At 47.7% G+C, this 23388-nt stretch overlaps 1 protein-coding gene across 5 annotated transcripts in view; it reads left to right on the top strand.

Annotated features, from left to right (window-relative positions):
- Positions 1–7071: 7071 nt before the first annotated feature.
- Positions 7072–23388, top strand: part of RUNDC3B (RUN domain containing 3B) — a 103010-nt gene continuing 86693 nt past the window's right edge. For 2 of the 5 annotated variants that reach the window (XM_059729039.1, XM_059729036.1), the window contains exon 1: positions 7079–7378. In XM_059729039.1, coding sequence (XP_059585022.1) covers positions 7275–7378 — 104 coding nt within the window. In that variant the 5' untranslated portion in view covers positions 7079–7274. Of the gene's footprint in view, positions 7379–23388 lie in introns of all 5 variants that reach the window. The other 3 variants (XR_009462660.1, XM_019497757.2, XM_059729035.1) reach the window with 3 other exon arrangements.

Genomic DNA, 23388 nt, shown 5'->3' with positions numbered 1-23388 from the left:
CCACCACATTTTGTCTGCCTCATTGGGTGCACGAGGCTGGGCCAAAAGCCGAAAAGCAGATAGAAACCTCTCATTTGACAAAAACAAGAAACCAAGAACTTCGCAGCTTGGAAGCTGGAATGTCAGGACCACGTGTCCTGGCCTGACAGACTATGATGACCTACAGTACACAAGCAGGATATCAAAGCCAGTCTTGATTGACCGTGAGCTACACAAACTCAGAGCTGACATTGCAGCACTCCAGGAAAAACAACTTGCACATGCTGGTTCTGTCCAAGAGGTTAACTATACCTTCTTTTGGCAAGGTAAAAGTGCAGAAGAAAATCATTCCTATGGCATCAGTGAGCTCACTGTGAACAAGAAGTTGGTAAAGCTTATTGAAACACCTATTGGGAATCAGAATCATAGAAATTAAGGGATGGAAGGGACCGCAGAAGATCAACTGTCTCTGCTCTGGGCAGGAATAGTGCTGAGCTCAAATGATGCCAGCAAGGTGTCTGTCTAGTCTCCTCTTAAAGACTTCCAAGATTTGGGACTGCACCACCTCCTTGGGATGTCTATTCCAGATTCTGGTCACCCGTACCATAAAGAATGTCTTCTTTACATCCAACCTGAAACCATCCTCTAACAGTTTATGGCCATTGCTCCTTGTCCTCCCCTGGGGCACCCTAGTGAACAGGTTTTCTCCCAGCTCCTGATATTCACTCCTTACATCATTATAGACAGCCACCAAGTCCCCCCTCTATCTTCTCTTCCCCAGGCTGAACAGTTCTTCTCTGGGCCCTTTCAAGATTCTCCACATCTTTTTTGAAGTGTGGTGCCCAGAACTGGACACAGTACTCCACTTGTGGTCCCACAAGTGCTGAGTAGAAAGGAAGTATCACCTCCTTAGTCCTACTTACGATGCGTTGGCTAATGGATCCCAGTATGCTATTAGCCCTGTTGACTACAACATCGCACTGGTGGCTCATGTTCATCCTGTGATCAACCATAACCCTGAGGTCCCTTTCAGCCATTGTGTTGGCCAGGACATCTCCTAACCTATATTCATGTCACTGGTTACTTCTCCCCAGACAATGCAGTCTGCATTTATCTTTATTAACTGCCTCTGGTTCCACTCTGCCCACCTTCCTAATTTGTCCAGGTCTGCTTGAATTGGCATGCTATCCCCTAGCGTGACCACTTTTCCCCATAACTTAGTATTGTCCGCAGACTTGGCCAGCTGCTCTCCACGTCCTCATCTAAATCATTGATAAAGATGTTGAACAGCACGTGACACCACTGGCCATGTTCCACCAAGAATATACAGACCCATGCACTAACACTCTGGTTCGATCCCTTAGCCAATTCCCAACCCACTTGACTGTGTACTCTGACAGCCTACAATCCTCCAGTTTTTGGTTTGTTTTTTTTTATAAGTGTCATTCATGGGAGATCATATTGAAGGCCTTGTTAAAATCCAAGATGTGACATCAACCATGTCTCCCAGATCCAAGCAGTTCATTACTTGATCACAGAAGGAGATGAGGTTGGTCACACATGACTTGCTCGCAATGAACCATGTTGGCTGTTCTTCAGAATCATGCCTTCTGCCAGTTTCATATATGAATTTCTTAATTTTTTCCAAATTTTTACTTGGTATCAAGGTGAAACTGACTGGCCTATAGTTTCCCAGATCCTCCCCTTCTTAAAGATTGGGACCACATTGGCCCTTTTCCAGTCTCCCAGGACCTTTCCTGAGCACCACAAGTCTTCAAATACTTTGGCCAACTGTCCACAGTGACTCCAGCCAATTTCCTCAGTGCTTTCAGGTGTAGTCCATCTGGTCCTGTCGGCTTGAAGACATTCACCAATCTAAGGGCTCCATCACCCTTTCAACACTAACCATTGATTAGCAATCACCCCCTGCCCCCCAGAATCCAACCAGGTGGGCAACCACCATTTGTATGCAGGAACACTGACATAAAGTATTAATTAAAGAGTTCTTCTTTCTCCTGACTGTCTATTATCAGCTGTCCTGTCCCATTCTGCAGGGGCCCCACATTTTCCTTGGTCTTTCTTCTGCTCCCTATATACCTAAAGAAGGACTTCTTATTGTCCTTTGTTTTGGTTGCCAACCTGATCTCAGTTGCCACCTTTACCTTCCTTATGCTCTCCTTACAAATACAGGCTATATTTATGTACTCCTCGTTGGTGACTACCCCTTATTTCCACTGTCCATAAGCCTCCTTTTTTAAGCACTCCTTGATTCCTCTGGGTTTTTCATAGAATTCATAGACATTAGGGCTAGAAGGGACCTTGTGAGATCATTAGGGCAAAGAGTCAGCTGGGGTCAGATGATCCCAGCAAGATAATCATCCAAACACTTTTTGAACATGTCCAGAGTAGGTGCTTGCACCACTTCTGTGGGGAGTCAATTTCAGACTCTGGAGACTCAGACAGTAAAGAAGTTTTTCCTTGTGTCCAGTTTAAAATGGTCTTCCAGCAGTTTGTAACTATTCAATCTTGTCCTCCCTTGGGGTGCCCTGGTGAAGAGATGTTCTCCCTGATCCTGATGGTAGCAGCCTATATCAGGGGCATGCAAGTCCCCCCTGAGCCTATGCTTTTCCAAGCTAAGGAGTCCCATTCCTCAGCCTCTCCTCATAAGGCCAGCTCCCTTAACTTCTGATCGTAAGACCTAAGAGGGCTTCCCGGTCCCTTTACTACCTTTCCTGCGCTCTTAAGGATTGCTCCTTTGAGAAATGATCACCCTTCCTGAACTCCTTTCCCCTCTACTCTCTCTTTCCATAGCATCTCTTTCACTATTTTCCTAGGCTCATTGAAGTCAGCTTTCCTGAAGTCAAGCACCTCTGCCTACTGGCTGACTTCCCTGCCCTACAACGGCTAGAGAATTCAGAACTCAAAGTGCATCAGCTCAGACTTCAGACAACCATTGGCTTTGCGAACATCACCAGTGCTTATGCACCAACACTCAACTCCAACCCTGAGGAGAAAGATAAATTTTATGACACTCTGCACCAAGTTGTTAAAGGAATACCATCAACTGAGCAACTGTTCCTCCTCGGAAACTTCAGTCCAAGGGTTGGCACAGATGACAACTCATGATCAGATTGTCTAGGATATTTTGGTATCAGCAAGATGAATGAAAACGGCCAACAACTTCTTGAATTCTGGACCTAAAACCAACTGTGCAATACGAATTCATATTTTCCTGGCAAAGATTGCCAAAAAGTGTCATTGTGACATCCACGATCAAGTCACTGGCACCAACTAGACCTTGTTATTGTTGGAAGGAAAAAATCTACCTTCGGTGCAGAAGACCCACACATTCCACAGTGCCAATTGTGACGCTAACTACTCCCTGCTTATTAGCAAAGTGAAGATTACAGCCAAAAAACTACATAAAGCAAAACCTAGCAGCAAGCCCAAAATCAATACCACTAACACCAAGAAAGTGCCAAGAGTTTGTGAAGGCTTTTGAACTCAGCATGTTTGGGAAATCACTACCAGGGAAGGCAGAGGACATTTGGGAAGGTTTAAAAACTGTAATCCATGAAATAGCTAAAAAGCTACAGTTGAGGAAAAGAGACTGAACCAGTCCTTGTTGGACAAAGAAAATGCATAGCTGTTCTCTCTCATCAACATCAAGAACACAGCCTATCTGGAACACAACAGGAAGCCAACAGAGAGCACCGAAGCAAGACTTCAACAGGCAAAAAATGAGGAACAGAGAGCAACCAGACACTGCCAACCAGTCCTGGACTATGTGATGAGGTAGATAGCCTCAGTCATAGGAAACCTAAAAGTCATGTACGATGGTCTGAAGAAAGCTCTAGGCCCTACTGTCAACAAGGTTGCCCCTCTCAAGTAATGCAGCGGTGAAGCCATTACAGATAGAAGCAAACAGATGTCTTGTTGCGTTGAACACTACTCAGAGCTCTACTCACAAGAAAGAAACATCAGCAGCAAATCACTGGACCAAATACCAACTCTACAGGTCATGGCAGAGTTAGATGTGGAGCCCACTGTAGAAGAAGCTAAGCAAGGGCATTGATTCATTATCAAATGGCAAGGCTTCAAGAAGAAAAGGCATCTCAGTGGAAATTCTGAAGTGCTCAAGAAAGAAAGCCTACTACCATATCTTCATCAGGCGCTACTCAAATGCTGGAAAGAGGGTTACGTACTACAAGATAGGCATGACACAAACAGTGTCACTGTATAAAAATAAAGGTGGTAAGGGTGACTGCAACAACTACAGAAGCACCTTGCTACTAAGTATAGTAGGAAAAGCTTTCACAAGGGTCATCTTGGTGTGCCTGCAACAGCTGGTGAGTCATGTTTACCCTGAATCTCAGTGCAGATTCAGGGTTGGAAGATGAACCATAGACATGATATTTTCCCTGTGTCAACTTCAAGAAAAGTGCAGAGCAATACTGACAGTTGCATATCAACTTTGTGGACCTAACCAAAGTATTTTACTGTTAGCAGAATAGGCCTACTTGCAGTCTTAGAAAAGACAGGATGTCTTCCAATCCTGTTAAGTCTTATACGTTCCTCCCACAGCAACATGAAAGCAACTTTAGTTTGATGTGTCCACTTCAGACAGCTTTGAGATTAAAAGCAGAATGAAGCAAGGATGTGTCCTTGCCCATTACACTCTTTGGAATCATCCTGAACTGCGCATTTAAAGACATGGAAGGTGGAGCGTACCTCCACACAAGTTGATATGGGAAACTTTAACCTGCCATGACTTAAGGCAAAGACTAAAGTTATCAGGGAGCTTCTATTTGCCAATTATGCTTGAACCAATTTGCCAATTATGCTTGAACCCCACGATGAAGACCTACTGCAAGAACTCATGGATCACCTCTCAAGAGCTTATCAGGCATTTGCTCTCACCATCAGCTTAAAGAAAACAGTTGTACTAGGACAGGGAGTGCCACAAGATCCATCAATCACCCTTGGTGAGAACCAGCTGTTAGTAGTCCAAAAGTTAAGCTAACCCAGTTCTTCAGTGACCACCAGCCTCTCATTGGATGAAGAACTTAATGGGTGTGCTGGTAAAGCCACCACCTTCCACCTGCACTATTTACACTGCATACTTGGTGTCTGAGCAGATTGGAAGATGGACGTATACCAAAGGACATACTATATGGAGAACTTTTGGAGGAAACCAGAACAACAGGACATCCCAAGCTTCAGTACAAAGACGCATACAAGCGAGATATGAAGGCATTTGGAATTGATCCTGACCAATAGGAAACCTTGGCAAGCAATTGGAATAAGTGGCATCATAGTCTCCACCAGGGCATCAAAGTCTACAACAGGAATTGACTTCAAGAGTCTGTTGGAAGCAAGCAGCTCATGAACCACACAACCATGACACACATACTTGTAACCACTGCCACAGAGCATGCAAATCTTGAATTGGACTATTCAGTCACGAGTCATTGCAAACCGTCTGTCATAGGCTGCAACATCCACCATTTCTTGCAGACGAAAGTATGCCAACGATCAAGATGCAGCTCACAAAGGCCTGTCTCTTTACAATGCCTTGTGCAGAAATTGGACCCGAGCAAGATGCTTTGTTTTTTCACACACAGGTCATGTGGCTATCCAGGGGTAAAGTGTTGCAATGTATTTATGAACTGAGAAATAAACTTTGACGTTTTCTGTTGGATTTGAATTTCAGCAATGAAAAGACACTGTGATCCCCATTGGCTTGTGCTTTTGGCTTGTTTTGCATATACTTTTGACAAATGGAATTCTCATTGCAAGGAGCAGAAAGTACTGTTTTTGACCTGTACAGCAAGGTAACTGCATTCAAGAGAAAGCTGGATCTCTGGAAAAGAAAGATCAAAACTGATTCAAGTGTCCATTCCTGCTGTTAACTGACCTTATTGAAGAAACAGAATCTGAGCTCGCCACAAATTGATAAACTGTCTGCAGAGAAACAGGCATCCACTTCATATTAATTGGTGAGTACAGTGTCTCTGAATTTGAAACTTAACAGGTGTAGGTAATTTTATTAGGTAATTTTAAGTTGTTAGTCTTAAATTGGGGGTTCCCAAGCTGCTTTTACAGTGGACGGGGAAGTACATTTAAATTAAATTTACATATTTAAGTGTCCAGGTTGTAGCGGTATTGGGCTAGAGGAAAAGGCAATCAGGACTTCAGGTAGAGATGGTATCTTTTATTAGACCAACAAGATTTTTGCAAAAAGAAGTCTTCAATTGCAAGCTGTCAGGCACAAGCATCCAGCATTGGAGAAAAGATTATAAAAGCTCTCCTAGGTAGACATGAAAGTTTATATTTCATAGGGTTTCACAGAGGAGTCAGTAGATGGAAGACACCTCTGGGCAGGCAGTTCATAGCTGGGATGAAGCCTCTCTCCTCCTGTGCAGATCTGTGATGATGCAAATTACCTTGAAGGGGATATCCAATTTTAGCTGATTTTTTTAAATGAAGTCTTCGTATTTTCCCAAGCAAGAAGCAACTGTGACCACTTGAAACTTGCGATCCTGTTGCTGCCTTTGTTTCAAGGTAATTTGCATCATCACAGATCCTCACAAGTGAGAGGCTTCATACCAGCTATAAACGGACTACCCAGAGTCTTCCAGCTATTGCCTCCTCTGTGAAAGGAGGAGTTGGCCCTGCACGTGGGATGCCTGCCAAAGGATTTAGAAACCCCGGCCTGCGGTGGGGGATACTTGCGGTAGCAGGGCCACGTGTGGTTCCTGAATGATTTGAACAGATTTGGACCTAATCTGGCTAATTTGACCTGGCACACGACAAATTTTCCTTAAAGGAACAAACAAGCAAAAAATAAGGAGCGGCCAGATCTGGCCCCCTCTCCGGAGCACAGTGGTGGCAGGGAAGGGACCAGGCCGAGGTGTGCCCAGGGGGCTGCAGAGGCACGGGCACCCCTCGGGCGGGGCGCGCCCGGCTCAGCCCCCGCACGTGGCCGCCCCCCCGCGCTGCTGGCGCCGCCCCCGGGCGCTGCGAGGCGCCGCCTGCTCCGCCCTCGTGGCCGGGATTGGCTGGCGGGGCCGGCGCTGCGGTCCGGCGTCCGGCTCCCAGCCCGAGCCCGAGCCGCGGCCGCCTCCCGCCGCTGATGCCCGGCAGCAGCCTCCGCTCGGCCGCGAGCTCCGGGCGGCGCCGCCGACGGCCGCGTGAGGCGGGGGTCGCCGCCGCCTTCGGCCTCGGGGGCAGCGGGCGCCGCCGCGGGCCGCGAACAAAGGCTGGGGCCGCCGCCGGCCCCCGCCGCCGCCGCCATGGCGGGGCTCGGCCTGGGGGGGCTCGGCGCGGCCGCCCGCAGGAGGAGCGGCCCGGCCCGCAACGCCGCCGTGGAGCGCAGGAACCTCATCACGGTCTGCAGGTGACTCGCGGCGCCCGGCCCGGCCCGGCCCGGCCCGGCCGCAGCTGCGGGCTCGGGGCGCGGAGCGGGAGGCTCCGTCCTGACTCAGCTCCTGCAGCTGCCGCCTCCGGAGCGGGGCCCGCAGCATCTCTGGGTTGCGCAGCCCCCGGCAGCCAGCCCGAGCGCAGGCGGGGGCAGAGGGGCACCCGCGGTTTGGCCCTTGGCCCCGTTTTTGGGGTGGGGGCGGCCTCTGGAGATGTGGGGAGACGCCGGTGCCCGTTGCTCCCGCCGGACCCCGCGCAGCGCCCGCGAGCCGGCTGGGGGTGTTGTGCAGCATCTGAGCGGTTTGCCATGAAGGGGGGAGCCCCCCTTCTCCCGCCGGGGTCTCGTGCAGAGCCGCGGGATGAAAACATCACAGCCCCCAAACCCCTACTATTGCTGGGGACTATTAAAATTCTCCTCCTCATGTGCCCGGCACTGGGCGTCAGTGGCAGGCTGCCCCTTCCCAAAGATTGGTGTCAGGAGGAGACTGCGTGTGGAGGCTGCGGGCCCTGCTCCATGCAGGAACTGAAGCCAGGTGGAAGCCAGCTGTGGGCTGGTTACGCACTTTCAGGTGCTAGCTTGGTAGCTGGTTGGCTCTCCTTAAAGCTGGAGACTTACCAAAAAAACCTAGAACTCTTGGTTCCAAAATAATACCTTTTGTTAGACCAACTGGAGCTGGAGACTCATTTTTATGGTGTGAGAATTGCTTTGTGTGTGTGGTGGGTTTAAATTTGTTGTGCAGTTAAGCAGTGAATTACATAATATATGTAATGTGTAGCAGGGGTCAGTGTTGCAGTGTAAGCCCCCCCCAAATGCAGGTAAAGGTGCAATGGGATCTAATGCGTGATGCATACAAACCTGTCTCCTACTGTGCCATGTGTGTATGGCAGGAGGCAAGATTGAGGGATCATGCATTAGATCCCATTGTGCCTGATCACTGGTGCAGGAGGAGCTTAATCTTACCCTCACTTGAGGGTCTCCCAGAGCTGGGGAATCACAGCAGCTGCAATTCTCAGGGGTTGCGGGGGTATGAAACTCCCAAGTCCTGGGGATCAAAGCAGCCTTCATCTCCAAGGCCTGGGAGTTTCACTCTGGGCATGGTGCACCCCTGAGGCTGGGAGCTCTGTCAGCAGACAGTGCTCTGGGTGGCAGGGGAGACCCTGTTACACCTGCCAATTAAAGCTTGGTCACAGCCAGCTATAAAGTTAGTATGCGTTTTCAGTGTCTAACTTTATAGCTGTTTGGAGCTTCTTACTGGAGGGTAGCCACTTTGCACATGTAGCTGGTATTAAGGTAGTAGGACAATTAAGCAGTTAATTACACAGTACCTGTAGGGTATAGGGGGGGCCTAGGTTTCATAGACTGGGTCAGATGCCAGCATCCATCATTTCAATGTCAATTTTTCTTACCTTTAAGATAGATTCCTCCTCCCCCAAAGAAATTAAAAGCTTAAAGTTAACATATTTGGTGACTTCTAAAATGCATATGATTGACTTCACATACTTTTTATGGTAGAACTAGAAAACCTTATCATGTAAATGACACACATATTCAACATGACCACCCATTGTATCAGACCAAGTCTCTTTTAAAAGTGCAGAAATATCTGGAAACCAGTAGAATTCCATTTTTACACCTAACTTTGTTTTAGTGCTCAGATCAAATTTGAATGATGATGACAAGTACTTTGTAAGGCTTCCTTTGAATTTAAACTAACCGAAACCAGGGAGAGGTTAGCTGTGTTTATCTTCAGCTAGGCAGGAGGCAGAGCCAGGGTGGCATCGTTATGAATTGACTTGTTCAGAGTGTCATGAGCTTTTGCAGGCTGTTGCCTACTTCATCAGATGTTGACGAAGTAGGCTGTACTCTACAAAAGCTCATGCCTCTGAACGTGTTAGTTCATAAGGCACTGGTCCTCTGTCAGGCAGAAGTCACAGGAAGATAGGAATATTTTGCCTAACCATCTCCCCCCTCCCTCCCCCCCCAATACTGCGATACCTTCAAGTGCAGCATCTCTATAGAAAGAAATTATTTCAATTTATGTTGTTTTAGAAATTGCAGCTTTTATGCAGGGATTGAAAGAGGATATCTACTTGATAATATGAAGTAAGAGCTATGTCCTCATTAGTGAAGTAAAACAGCTGTGTCTTATGGAGAAGGACCTACATGCTCTTTTTTTTTCTTTAGCACTCTCCCCTTTCCACTGGCATACATTCCCTAAATTTTGCTTGTGTTCCTTCCTTGATACTGGCCACCACACTGTTTGCTGAAAGGGAGAAAACTGTATGCACTTGTATGCCAATCTTTTTCCCAGTCCTAACATGCATAGTTCAGGGAAGGCTCCTTTACTGTACACCTTCAGCAGCCCTCCCCCCCTCCCCCCCATTGCTACTTGAGAAATCTAGATGTAATAACAGAGTAAAAGTAACAACATATATCAGTTTTATGGTTACTGGTGTGTATTAAACAGCAGAAATGAAACTTGCTAATTAGGAAGGCTGCAAAAGTACTGATACAGCCTGTCTGTAGACTTGGGAAGACAGAAGTTACTTAGTATTGTAACCACATAGAAATATTTTAAAAAAAAAATGAAATCATGCATTCTGTAAAAATTCATAACGTACACTTTATTTCACTGCTTACTAAGAAAAGTTTTCAAACTATTTACAATTGAGTAATATTCTTTAGCTCTGATTTTTATGTACCCATGTTGAGGTGAACAAAAGTGATCCTGGAACATAGGCAAGGAATCTTAGCAATCTGAAGCAATCTAAGTTGTCAAAAACGTGCACGAATCAGTGATACCTATAGTGAGTCTCTAAAATGATAAGCTTTTCTATAATTAGACTAAACAATTTAATGCTGTGCTGTCTCTTTGGAAGCCTAAAACTAATATTTTCAAAGTACTTTAAATCTAAGGGAGGGAAGGGGCATTCATTCTAAGGAAAAAATGTATATGAAACTTTGACTGTTTTCATTCTTATGGGCTTTTAAGCTGAATTTTTTTTAATGCTTTCATAAAACCAGTCCTTGCCTACCCACCTTGCCTATTTCAATCAGAAATATTTTTTTTACTCTAAATGATGCTGTTAACATGAATTAGCCAAACCTTAGAAGTACCACTTTTTCACCCCTGGAATTCAGAAGCTGCAAGGAGGAAAAGAAAATTCATGCAATGTCATATATGCAGCCTCCTATTATGGTTATCAATTACAATTCCTTAAATTATTATTCTGCAAAAGTTGACTGGATTTTTATTGAAGGATGTTATACCATGACTTGTCTGCATTGTTTGCTTTCCAGTTGCATTTTTCTTGTTCTCCTTCACCACTAAGTAAATGACACAACATTTGTTTTTGGACAGGCTTGGGGATCATTTATTTCCCAAGACTGACTGCCCCTTCTGTGTGATCACAGTATTATTTACCAGGATGGCCTCGGGAGTTGGAGGAAATTTCTGCAAACTCCTGCTTCAAAAGTTAGGTCCAGCTACTCATGTTGGCAATGTGTATATAGTTTCAGGCATTTAAAGTTTTGAAAGGGACAGTCTGTTTCAAACAAACTTGGAAATGCTAGGGGAATCAACTTAAATGTTATGATTGTTTCCATTGTATAAGCAAGCATAACGACTTGATTGTTTTGTGTGTAGGTATAGAATCATTGGGAAGTAGGGCTGGAAAGGACTTCCCGAGGTCATCTATTCCAGCCTCCTGCTCAAGACAGGATTATCCCTGACTAAACAATTCCAGTCAAATGTCTAACTTGCTCTTAAACACTTCCAGGGATGGATATTCTACAACTTCTTTAGATAGCCTCGTGGTTCTCAAGCTTCTTAGATTTGAGGCACAACCTCAGAAAATGCTAACTCTTAGTTTTCACTTGGTTTTTGACTACATAAAAATAATAAAGTAATTCTTCTTTTGCCGAGAGCTTCGAATGTTTTTTACGCTATGGATTCTTGTTTTAAATTTCTGAATTTATCTTGTGAATCCTGTTTGTCCACCTAATAGTGCTAACATTTTGTGGCATCCAGCACCACCTTTGAACAGATCTCAAGGCACCCTAATTTAGAACCACTTAGGTAGCTTGGTCCAGTGTTTGATCACCATCATTTTTAGAATTCCTCCTAGTCTCCAATCTAAATTTCCTCTACTTCATCTTGAGGCCGTTGCTTCTAGACCTGTCTGCTACAGGCATGGAGAAAAGCCCATCTCCATTCTCTCTATAAATCACCCTTAAGATATTTGAAGACTTACCAAATTCCCCCTTCATTTTTCTCTTTTCTAGACTAAATAACCCTAGTTCTTTCAGCCTGTCCTCCTAAGGCATGCTCCCCAGGCCTTTAATGACTTCTGTCACTCTGCCTTGAACTGATGTGTGGGGCCTGAAACTGGATGTGGCCACACCAGTGCTGAATAGAGTGGAAGAATGACTTCCTTTGATTTGCCAAGTGACACTCCTGTTAATACAACCCAGTATACTGTTGGCTTTTTTGGCAACAAGAACATACTTGGCTCATATTCAGCTTATGTCCTACTGCTCTTTTCCCCCCCCCCCCCCCCCCCAGCCTTCTCAGCAGTACTGCAGCCTAGCTAGTCATTCCTCAGTCTGTATTTATGTATGCAGTTCTTCCTTCTCAACTGCAAGACTTTGCACTTATTGAATCTCATCTGGTTGTTTTTTGGACCATGTTTCCAGTCTGTCTAGTCTTTCCTGTGGATCCAAACCCCTAACCTGTCTGCAACTCTACCCAGCCTTGTGTCATCTCCAAATTTGCACTCCATCCTATAATTCAGATAATTAATGAAGATATTAAACAACACCTGATCCAGGACAGACCCCTGTGGAACCCCACTTGAGACCTCATCCTAACTAGATTTTGAGCCCTTGATTACTACTTATTAAGCACAATGACCCAAACAGTAGTTGAGTCAAGTTTGCATTTCCTCAGCTTATTAATGAGAATGTTGTGGGAGACTGTATCAAGAGCCTTGCTAACATCAAGGTATATCACAATTGCTGCTCTTTTACCCCATCTGCAGAGCCTGTCACCTTATCATAGAGGGAAATTGGGTTGCTCAGGCATGACTTTGCAGGTAGTTGAAGTTAAAGCAGTTATGTTTTTAGGCTTTTTTTTTTTTCCGATGGGTATTGCTTAAAATATTCTGAATTTTTTGAAGATATCCTTATAGCCCCAACGCTTTGTTGTCAAATTCTCTTTCTCTCTGTGGTAGACAAAGATTTCCATTGCTAGGGCTCCTTGTAGCATTGGTATGTTGTGAGTTCTCTTGGTGATGGATAGTTTGTACAGGGTATTCCAGGTGGAACAAGCTTCCTGGGTCTGATTTATTTAATATCTCTGTTCATTATTTGAATCATAGAATTAAGTGCATATTTGTGTAGCAGATAACACCAGGGTGGGTGGAATTTCAGACATTCTAGAGCAGCAGTTCCCAGCCTTGGGGTCACAACCCCATTTAGGGCTGCAATAATAAACAATGGGGTTGCAGAGATGCTTGACAGTGCTGACTAATTATGATGAATATCCTTCCTGTTTATATAACTCATGTTCTTGGCAGTTATTTGTCCCTACATGATAGTTGCATCTCCCACACAAGGTGCTTGAATATTTCAGGAGGCTAACATAAAATCAGCATGTTGATACTGGTGGACTGAAATTTGTTTAACATGACAGAGAAATCTAATATGGATGCTTTGAGCTCTAGCAGTAAAATTAATGACAGGAATGAGACTGAGAAAAAGGAGTGCAATTTGATGAATTCTTCCTTGTTTCATAGATTTCATAGACATTAGGGCTGGAAGGGACCTCGGAAGATCATCGAGTCCAGCCCCCTGCCCAAAGGGCAGGAAGTCAGCTGGGGTCATAGGATCCCGGCAAGATAAGCATCCGGTTTGCTCTTGAAGGTGTTCAATGTAGGTGCTTGAACCACCTCCGGTGGCAGGCTGTTCTAGACCTCGGGGGCTTGGACAGTAAAGATATTCTTCCTTATGTCCAGACTGAAACGGTCTTGTAGTAGCTTATGACCATTTGACCTAGTCGTCATCCCTTGGGGCGCTCTGGTGAACAAACGTTCCCCCAGATACTGGTGGTCACCCCTGATAAACTTGTAGGCAGCTACCAGATCACCCCTGAGCCTGTGCTTTTCCAGGCTAAAGAGTCCCATAGCTCTCAGCCTCTTATCATAAGGTCTTTTTTCCTGACCTCTGATCATGCACGTGGCTCTCCTCTGCACTCTCTCAAGCTTCTCCACATCCTTTTTGAATTGTGGAGCCCAAAACTGGACGCAGTACTCCAGCTGCGGCCTCACTAAGGCCGAGTACAAGGGGAGAATGACGTCCTGGGATTTGCTTGAGAAGCATCTATAGATGCAAGCCAGCGTTTTGGTCGCTTTACTAGCCGCAGCATCGCACTGCAGGCTCATGTTCATCTTGTGGTCAATGATAACCCCCAAGTCTCTTTCTTCCATAGTGCTAGCCAACATAGCACTGCCGAGCCTATAAGGATGCTGCGGGTTTTTCTTCCCAAGGTGGAGAACCTTGCATTTATCAGCGTTGAACACCATCAGATTCTCGTCCGCCCACCTGCTGAGCCTGTCCAGGTCAGCCTGGATCGCCCACCTGTCTTCTGGTGTGGATGCTTTGCCCCAAAATTTGGTGTCATCGGTGAACTTGGCCAGTCTGCTTCTGACTCCAGTGTCCACATCATTAATGAAGATGTTTAACAGTATGGGTCCAAGGACAGAGCCTTGGGGGACCCCACTGGTCACTGGACACCATGATGAGTGACTTCCATCAATTACTACCCTCCGAGTCCGACCCCGGAGCCAATTTTCCAGCCAGTGGATCGTGGTGGACCCAAGGCGACAATTGGCCAGTTTCTCCAAGAGGTGATCGTGGGAAACCAGATCGAAGGCTTTTTTGAAGTCAAGATATATGACATCAATCTCTTCTCCCTTGTCCAGGTGAGAGGTCACCTGGTCGTAGAAGGAAATGAGTTTGGTCAAGCAAGACCTACCCGCAACAAACCCGTGCTGGTTATCCCTTAAGATGTTGGTGTCGGCCAGTCCATTAAGGATGGCCTCTTTAATAAACTTTTCTAAGATCTTCCCCAGGATAGAAGTCAGGCTGATGGGCCTATAGTTAGCCGGATCCACTTTCCTCCCTTTCTTGAAGATAGGCACCACATTGGTCTTCTTCCAGTCTTCGGGCACTACACTAGAGCGCCAAGAGTTTTCAAAGAGCTCAGCCTCTAGCACGGATATGATGCTTGCCAGCTCCTTGAGTACCCTGGGGTGAAGATTGTCAGGGCCAGCTGACTTGAAGGTATCCGGCTTCTCCAGATGTTCCTTCACGAAGTCAGCATTAATGGAGGGCAGGGGATCACCCTCACCCGGACTTCCCTGTCCCGTAGCGGGCATGGGCGTCCCATGGGGCTGATGAAAGACCGACGCAAAGTACCTATTTAATAGGTTGGCTTTTTCCTGGGCGTCAGTTGTCAGTTGCCCCATCTGGTTCAGCAGGGGTCCAATGTTGCCCCTGCTTTTCCTCCGGCTCCCCACTTTTTATTGTCCTTGATACTCGAAGCTAGTTGGAGTTCAGTTGCAGCCTTGGCTTTCCTGGTCTGCTCCCTGCAGGACCAGACCAGTGCAGAATAGTCCTCCTTGGAGGTGACTCCCATCCTTTGTAGGCCTTTCTTTTTAGCCTCAGGAGGTCTGCTAGGTCCCTGGAGAGCCAGGGGGGCTGCTGTGCCCTCTTGCTGCCTTTCCTCCGAGATGGAATAGACTTAGCTTGTGCATTGAGGATTGCTCCCTTGAGGAGCAACCACTCTTCTTGAACTCCCCTCTTCCTGTGGTCATGGTCCCTTAGGGCCTCACTGACAAGCCTCCTGAGCTTGTCAAAGTCGGCTTTTCTGAAGTCAAGGACTTCCGTGTTGCTGACTGACTTGCCAGCTTTTTGGCGGATGGTAAAGTTGATCAGCTCGTGGTCGCTGTCACCCAGCTTTCCATCCATCGCTAGGTCGCCGACTAGGTCCTCCCCAGTAGCCAGTACCAGGTCGAGCAGCGCTTTGCCTCTCGTTGGCCCATAGACTTGAGTCAGGTAGAGGTCATCCATGCACGAGAGGAAACTTTGCGACCGCTCAGATTTTGCTGAGCAATCCTCCCACGAGATGTCCAGGTAATTGAAGTCACCCATGACAACCATGGTCCTGGAGCATGCGGCCTTAGCCAGTTCCCGGGCAAACTCCTGGTCAAGCTCAGGACTTTGGGTGGGAGGTCTGTAGTAGACTCCCACCATTGTGTCCCCTGTGCCATGTTCCCCATGGATTTTAACCCAGAGGGTCTCCAGTCGTCCACCCTAGTCGCCAATATCAGCTTGCAGGGACGCGTAGCTTTCCTTAATATAGAGAGCTCCCTTTTCTCTACACGATCCTTCCTGTACAGGGTATAGCCATCTATACCCGTGGTCCAGTCATGGATGGAGTCCCACCAGGTCTCCATTATCCCTATGACCTCATAATTATTTGCATTGAGCAGGAGGATGAGCTCTTCCTGCTTATTCCCCAAGCTCCTGGCATTTGTGTACAGGCAGGCCAGTGTCCCCTGGGGGGCTCCTTCCTTGCCCACAGCTTTTACCAGGGCTGGGGCTGGGGTGGGCTCCCTTAAGTGCCTTGACCTGCTGGCTTTGCAAGGGTTGCTCAGCGGGCCAGCAGTGGCGGTAGTCCCCCTGTCCGCCAGCGGGCTTAGTTTAAAGCCTGGTGGAGCAGGTTAGCTAGTCTGGCTGAGAAGAGCCTCCTCTCGAGGGGAGAGAGGTGGAGGCCATCTCTTCCCAGCAGCTCGCTGCCTGTCTCGCCAAAGAGCGGGCTGTGGTTATGAAAGCCAAAGCCTTCCCGACAACACCAGCGCCGCAGTCCTTGGTTGACCATGTGGATCCTCCTCTCCTTCCTCGGCCCATAGCCTAAGACTGGGAGGATCGACGAGAACACCACCTGTGCCCCCAGACCCTTTAGCCCCACTCCCAAATCCTTGTACAGTCTCATGACCCGGCTGGGAGCGCTCCGAGCCGTGTCATTGGTGCCCACATAAATTAGGAGCATGGGATAATGGTCTGTGGGTTTGAGGAACTCTGGGATCCTCTCCACAATGTCCCGGATGCGGGCCCCCGGGAAGCAGCAGACTTCCCGGGCTAAGGGGTCGGGGTGGCAGATTGCCCCCTCATTCCCCCTCAGGAGGGAGTCTCCCACAACAAACACCTTACATTTTGTCTTGGGGAGAGCAGGGGCAGGAGCTGCAGTTGGGCCCATGTTGCCTGCGGGAGCCGGCAACTCAGCAGGCTCTGCTGGACCGGCAAGAAGTGCGTACCTGTTGCTCAGCTCTGGCGGGGCAGGGGCCTTGGTGTGGCGGGCCTTGGGGCCCTTGACCACCGTGGTCCATGCCCCTGGCTGGACAGAGCAGGAGGTCCCAGAGTCCTCCTTTGGCCTGGAAGGAGACTGTGGTCTACCCTCCGGCTCCTGGGGGAGAAGGGCCTGGCAGTAGGAGTCTATCTCCTGCTCGCAGTCCCTGATGGCACGCAGTCTCTGGACTGTGGCCTGGAGCTCCTCCAGCTGGCACGCCAGAGACCCCAAAAAGGAGCAGACCCCACAAGGGGAGGTCACCATGCTCCCAGGCCCCAGAGCCTGAAAAAGGGACAGGCAGCCCCCGCAGCTGAGAGCCAGGGGCTCTGTCTGCATGGAGCCCGGAACCAGGGGCTCCGCCTGGGTAGCTGTCTCCGAGGTGCCAGAGGGGGGGGCCGCGGAGCCCGAGGAGATCCTCGGGGTGCGGCGCGTGCCCATCCGTGGCATGCCTCTGGGAGGCTGGCTATGGCTGCAACTGTCTGCCCTGGGGGGTGCGCAGGCAGGGTCCTGGGCCCTCCCGTGCCAACTCCCAGTTGATTGTTGATCTTCTCTGCCTCATTTTGGGGTTGCAAAAATTTTCCAGTGTTTAAATGGGGTTGTGCAAAGGATAAGGTTGGGAAGCCCTGCTCTAGGGGGTGTTGCTGCCATAATGAGCTACCTTCAAGTAGTGTCAGGGCAGGTGAGGTGGCAAGGCTATAAACATGATGCACTTTGACTGTCCACATGTACAGTGTCTTCCCAGGTTGGATCTACTTCCCTGTTCCTTCTGAGCATGGGGAGGGACAGACTGGTACCAAGTCCACCACTTTCTCATCCCTGTCCATGGCCAGAAAAATAGGCAGCTGTGAGGGGGGTGCAGGAGTCTGTCTAGCAAGCTGCCATTGGGGAGGGAACATTATGTACTGAGATGGTCTTCCAGGGCAACAAGCACATCTGCAGGGAGGGCAGCTTTCACTTCAACCAAGAGACTAGTCATTGTCAGCATCCTGCCATTTCTGTGAAGAGGGGGTGCAGGAGACTCTCCTCCATGCTTTTCTGAACTGTTCCTGACTCTGGTTACTCTTCTACTGCCTTCACAACCCTCTTTAACACACTGAACATAGACTTATAGTTTCATAGGTGCTAGGGTCAGGAGGTACCTGAACAGATCATCTAGCCTGACCCTCTGCCACAGGCAGGAACGAATGCTGGGTTCACAAGACCCCAGACAGGTGATCATCCAACCTTCTCTTGATCCTTGCCCCTACCTCGGGCATATTCATTTCCCTGGGAAGTTGGTTCCAGATTTTGGCCACCCTAACTGTAAAATATTGCCTTCTGATCTCTAACCTAAACCTATTCTCCATCAGCTTATTACCATTGTTCCTTGTCACATCAGGTGGTGCTGGGGAGAAAAGAGCTCTGCCTATTTGCTGTTGCTCTCCTCAGATGAGCTTGTAGGCAGCCACCAGGTCCCCCCTCAGCCTCCTCTTGCTGAGGCTGAACAGGTTCAGGTCCCTCAGTCTCTCCTCATAGGGCCTGTCCTGCTGCCCTCTCACCAAGCAGGTGGCCCTCCTCTGAACTCTCTCCAGGCTGGCCACATCCCTTTTGAAGTGCGGCGCCGCAGTACTCCAACTGTGGCCTGACCGAAGTCACATCGAGGGTGAGTATCACCTCTCTGGACCGGCTTGAGATGCACCTTTGGACGCATGACAAGGTATGGCTGGCCTTGCTGGCTGCGGTCTGGCATTGGCGTCTTCTTTAAGACTGAGTACATCTTCTCTATCCTGTACCAAGTAGCCTAAGGGAATGTAATCTGCTGGGCCAGGCCAAGATAGTGACTCTGAAAAACTGCAGAAAAAGGCTTTTGGGGGCTGGCTTCAATGACACATGCTCTCCAGCTTTTCTGCTTGGTCATGTTTGTGTGTGGATACTGTATCATGCAACAAAATACGGACCTGTTTGTGTTGTGCTGGGCTATCAAGGGCTGACTCTACAAGGTGGAAGACAAACAGCTAGTCTTAAATGTGTAATGCCATGATGATCTTCAAAGGGAGGGATTTCCAAGATCTAGTGATGTGTGCATGTTTTTATTACTGCCAAGTATTTTATGCTTGGCCCCTTTGTTGGGCCACATACGTTTGCACGTTCATCTTTTTGTTTTTCATCTTTTTATAATTTCTTAAAAATCAAAAATGTTCACCTCCTTTACCTGAGTGTTTATGGTCTTGGCACTGGCTTTGAGTATCATGGTTATTGTCAGAAGAGTTGATTTGAGTGCCTTCTTTCCTCCAGAAAATAGAGAAGGGGGTTGTTGGTTTTTTTTGGTTTTTATTTTATTTATTTCCTAGATCTAACTGATACAATATTCAGACAAAGAGTCCTGTAGGATTATATTGGGAATTCTCCTTATACTAGAGACTGTATCCATATTCTCTGGTGAGAGGTCTCAAAAATGAAACTCCCATTTTGGTGCTTGGATTATGTTAGAGCAGGGGTGGGCAAAATATGGCCTGTGGCCTGGATCCAGCCTGCCAACTGACTGTATCTGGCCTTTGGCTTGGGGCTGCAGAGTCATAGGATCCAGCCTATAGGGATCCAGGGTTCTAGCTGCTGTGTTTTGCTAGGCAGGCAGTTGCATCCTGGCCCCATCCAGAGCTTTCACCATCTCCCACCTCATGTGCCAGAAGCAGCACTGGGTGCACGCTGGCATAAGTTGTGGATGCTGCCTGCAGATTCCCTCCAGGGATCAGGGTGACAGTGTGGGACTGCAGCTAACATGCTTATGCAGCTGCATCACCTGCAGACCTGGGAAGATGTCACAATCCCCAGGGGGAAGCTACCACCTGCATCTGATGCTGGTGCTCTCCCAGCCTTGTTTCTACCTCCTGGGCCCACAGCTGGTGTGAGCTGCAGGGCTGCACTGTAGGTGCAGGATGTGGAGGTGGGAAAAGGGAAGGGGGAGACTAAAAGAGACAGCCATGCCCATTACTGTCTCTAGTGGGTTATGGAATAGAGAAAATCCCACACAATTTACTGATTTGTTTTGATGTACTGGCTGGGGGAGTAGTTAGCTGATTGCACGATTTCACAATGATTACACACTTAATTCATACAACACAATTTTATTTTAAAATTCTTTGCTACGCATATAACACTGCTTAGCTTTAAGAAACACCACAAACGTTAAAAACACAATAATTACATATATCAGAAACAATGCTCCGAATGCACTTCCTTCCCAAACAATGCTATAAGAATTAGTGTTACAAAAACAGCTACAATTACAACTAAAAGTTAAATTTGAATCAATACTATTATTTTTCATATTATACTTACAATCCTAGAATTCCGAGAAGCCAAATACCAAAATATGGTTTCATTCCTCAGTAGTACAATTTATGGGTTGGCCTCAGTAGTACGGTTCAATGGGCTCGCCTCAGCAATACGATTCAATAGGCTGGCCTCAGCAGTGATAGGACTAAGTCCCCTTCCTTCAGTCCCTTTCAGATGCTCCGCAGCTTCAGCGTGAACTAAGAGATTCGTGTTCACGGAGACGGTGGTTCAGGTGATCAATCTGATCCGGCCTACACTTGCGATTCTTCCTTCGTTGTTCTACAAGTATAGTCACCTCCAAATTGGGACATTAAGTTACAGTTTTTATTGAGTGAGCTGCCGTCTTGGGCCCCTCCTACTCAAACCTGTCATTACCCCCAAATTTGGGCTCGGATCTTACTCAACAGATTCTTTTGCTTAATAATTAGTTTCTTTTGTTGAGCATTTTAAATTAGTTTTGGGGAACTTCCATATCACTGCAAATGACCTTTTCTTACCAATCTGGTCAAAAGGCCCTAGGGTTTGATCTCTCGGAACTCAGGATATTTGCTCTCTTTGTAAAAGACTTCTAAAGATAAAATTTAAATTAAGACTTTAAACAAAGTCAGGACCTTTTGCACGTAGTCCAAAAACAATGACTTGGATAAGGAGATAAATCTTATCTTCTTCCTGAAACTGGCTAATGGGCAATCATCACAAACGTTCAAACTATTTCATTCAGTATGACAATTATGAGGGGCAGCGGCTGGTGCTGCGTACCAGGCAAAAGCAGGACCCAGCAATGGGCAAGTTAGCTGTTTCTGGGGCCCTTCTGGCTGTGGCTGCCCAAGGCCTGCACTGGGGCTGCCCTGCGGCTCCTCTTCAGCGCTTCTGCCCCATGACACCTCCAGGCCACCCCTGGTCTGCAGGATGATGGTGGTGGCAATGGGGAGGAGTTGGAAGGCAGTGCTGGTGCAGGCCCCAGACAGCTGCAGCCAGAAGGGCCCCAGCAATGACAAGTGCACCTGCTGCTGGGTACTACTTTTGCCTGGCACCCAGCACCTGCTGCTGCTGGTCATGGGCAGGGCTGCCTCCCTCTGTCTCCCCCTTCCTCACCCCCTTTCTCCCCACAACTGTCCCGCACCTACAGCATGGTCCCGCAGCTTACAGCAGCTCCCAGCCTGTGCGCCAGAAGCAGCACTGGGTGGGTGCCATCATCAACTGTGGATGCAGGTGGCAGGTTCCCCCTGGGGATTGGGACATCTGCCCAAGCCCTTCTTTGGGTTAGGAGAGTGGGCGGGAGGCTAAATCTGCTGAAGCTGCTGCCCATGCCCACACCAGCTCCCTTCTCTCCCACAGCCCCATCCCACATAGGGAGATTTGGTGAGCTGTTGTGTGCGTGGGGGAGGGCTGGTGACCCGGCCCACAACATCTCCCCAAAACTCCCTATGTGGCCTGCAGGCCCAAATAATTGTCCACCGCTGCTTTAGATACTTCAAGACTAATGCATGAACCAGTGTCTGATGTGTAACTGTGCACTGTTTCTTATTTGAGGTTTGACAGAGGAAAGCATTAAGATTTGGAGTATTGTACAAGTAGCTCTCTTAAATTAGTGGTTCCTATTGATTCAGACAGCTTTGGGTCCCTGGAAATAAAAATGACATCTCCCAAGGCATTCAGGTGATAGCTGTAGTGTTTCAAATATGTTTATTTTAAAGCAGATGCTTAACTGGACTCACAAAGAGCAACCTTACATCTCTGCTTTGTGGAGAGTTTTGTGGCAGAATAACCTGAATATTTGAGAAACTGACACAGTCCCATTCTTGAATTCAAAGTCTGTGCATCAGCAGAGAACCATCAGAAGGACATGTCAGGACCATGGAGTTTAGTGCTAGTGGTGTAGAGTCTCAACAATGAAAAGAAGGGTTCATGAATTTTAACTTTTTCTGAAAATGTTAATGGTAAGTATTGTTGGATTTCATCACATTGGTGCAATTCTGATACTGCAGAACTCAAAACCAGTGTTACTGGATCAGAGGTGTCCCAAAGGCTGAAATTCCAAGTGTAGGAGTTGGTGTAACAGTGCTCTGTCCTGACAGCGAGCATATTTACACTTGCATTGATGTTATGGTGCATTAGGTTTAGTACCTGTAATAACTGGTACTTAATGCGCTGTAGCACTGGTGCGCATTTTTTTTTGTGGCACTAGTGCTCAGTAGACTAATTCTACTGTGCATTAGCACAGCTTTCGCTGTGACATGCTAATGTGCACTAGAATTAGTCTACAGCATTTCTAGTGTCTCCTGTAGCTGTGCCCAGCATGAGGTAGGTAGCTTGATACTTGCATTCTGGAGCTGAGATTTGTTTTGTTGCTAAATAGAACAATCGTTTTTCATGCCTTTTTGCTAGTACCAATTATTCTGACTGCTTTGGAGCCTGATAGCAAAGGTATTGGTTATGGTTATCTCTTGCTTGGAACTACGTCAGAAAAACTGTAGCCTGAATATTTGGAAATTTTGACTTGAGAGTCCTAAATTTCATCCCGTTCAATAAACAGAGTTATCCCATGAACAGAAGCCATTTTTCTTTACAATTTACAATAAGTAGCTTTTGGTGCATGGTTTTTTCAGTTTGCTGGTGTGCGCACCGGGTCTGACCCCGGGTCGCTTTCGTTGCTCTGCACGCGGGCTGTGGCCAGCAGCCCGGGCAGGCCGGGTCGGAGAGGGCGGGCGCCGAGCTAGAATTAAGCACAGACACGTAACGGTTGATTTTAAGATTATTTTACTTACACCGAGATGGTCGTGGTGTAGGCTGAGAACTTGCTTGAGTTGCGGTTACAACAAAAAACACGAACACAGGTGGAGGTTGCAAGGCTCCACGCAGACAGAACACAAACAATCACGTGGAGGTTGCTAGGCTCCACGCAGACAAACTCCGGATGTCCAGGACAAGCGCGCATTAAACTCGTCGTTACGTCTTATAGTAGGCTTCGTTCGAAGACGGGAAGAGGTGGGCAGTGGATCAGGCCGTCAAACTCCTCTGAGCGACACGCAGGGTTTCTATTACCCTGCCGCGCACACCCAGAGTCCCCACGAGATGGATGCGGAGTCCTCTTCAGCTTGGGCGGAAACTGCTCAAGCCTCTTATACGGCTAGCAGGCCAATCGCTAGCCACCACGTGTGAACAATTTAGAACTAGCCAATTGCGGGGCACGAATTTGCATACGATGAGCGGGAAACCTTTGCACCGTGCATTTCTGTGCTGCAAAGGAAATGCACCCTGC

Source organism: Alligator mississippiensis, chromosome 5 (assembly GCF_030867095.1).
Source record: "Alligator mississippiensis isolate rAllMis1 chromosome 5, rAllMis1, whole genome shotgun sequence".
Lineage (NCBI taxonomy): Eukaryota > Metazoa > Chordata > Crocodylia > Alligatoridae > Alligator > Alligator mississippiensis.
The sequence above is the reverse complement of the archived record's forward strand: the minus strand, read 5'-3'. Positions and strand labels throughout refer to the sequence as shown.